At 58.1% G+C, this 1,084-nt stretch overlaps 1 protein-coding gene across 1 annotated transcript in view; it reads left to right on the top strand.

Moving 5' to 3' along the window:
* LTF (lactotransferrin) overlaps window positions 1-1,084 on the top strand; it is a gene marked incomplete in the record, with an annotated part of 24,188 nt that overhangs the window by 21,249 nt on the left and 1,855 nt on the right. The window contains 1 exon segment of the mRNA XM_014584871.2: window positions 857-1,046. Within this exon segment, the coding sequence (XP_014440357.1) occupies window positions 857-1,046 (190 nt within the window).

The following is a 1,084-nucleotide window of genomic DNA, read 5'->3' as shown; positions in this document are numbered from 1 at the left end:
GACACTGAGAGTGTTAAAACTCTGCGACTCTCTATTAGGAATTTTTCTGTTGTTGTTGAGATTTTTTGTTGTGAGGTGCTCACTGGAGAGACAGAGACAGAGAGACAGAAAGTGAGAAATCACCCCCCAGGGGGATGGCCACGCTGCAGTCCCTTCTCCTCCATTTTTCTCTTAGGATTTTGGGCACACGTGCACATGTGCCTGGCATGAGTCTCAAACCACCGAGTCCAGAACCCAAACAGCAGCTGGCCACGGGGGAGTTGGGCGTCTTAATCACTGTGCGCCTGCTGACCCGTGAACGTCTATTTTTATATTACAGCATCTTGTCTCCAGGCGTGCTTCTGGGGACAGTGGCCCTGGGGTGAAAATAAACGTCACAGTGCCCGGCGTCCCTCACTGTGGCACCTGCCCTGGTGCGCTCACCCATGTGGGAGCCGTGGACACAGAGCAGGACTGTGACTAAGGGAGCCCGGGTTACCGCCTGGATGACACCCTGGGCTGCGGCAGAGTTGGGTTCTCCTGTACAGACCACCTCTGGGAGAGCTGGTGTGCTCGAATGCTCTGGGTGATCCGACCGTTGGGGGCAGATCTCAAAAACCCTCAGCGTGGCTTAGTCCCCCACTGGCGGACCCATGGGACGAGCTGGGAAGGCAGGGTGGCGGAGGGGAGGTCAGACGTGGTGTGGAGACAGGCTGCCCAAGGCGGGCGGGGCAGTGCCAGCCGTGGATGTGGGACAACGCCATGGTCTTCCAGGGCTGGCCCTGCAGGAAGAGGTGCCCTCGGCCCAGCAATCCACGGACTCTCCTCACCCCCTTGGCGACCCACTTACGGCTGCCTCTCGGCCCTTTCGACGCAGGCTCTTTTTGGAAGAAACGGTGTTGACTGCCCGAGCAAGTTTTGCTTGTTCCAGTCTCAGACCAAAAATCTTCTGTTCAACGATAACACGGAGTGCCTGGCCAAACTCCAGGGCAAAAACACGTATGAGGAGCACTTGGGAGCACAGTATGTCACGGCCATCGCCAACCTGAGACAGTGCTCCGCCTCCCGTAAGTGGCCCCTGCTCGGTCCCTGAGAAGCCCCCCGA

Source organism: Tupaia chinensis, unplaced genomic scaffold, assembly GCF_000334495.1.
Source record: "Tupaia chinensis unplaced genomic scaffold, TupChi_1.0 Scaffold148065_1, whole genome shotgun sequence".
NCBI classification, from domain to species: Eukaryota; Metazoa; Chordata; class Mammalia; order Scandentia; family Tupaiidae; genus Tupaia; species Tupaia belangeri.
This window is presented reverse-complemented; position numbering and strand designations above follow the sequence as displayed.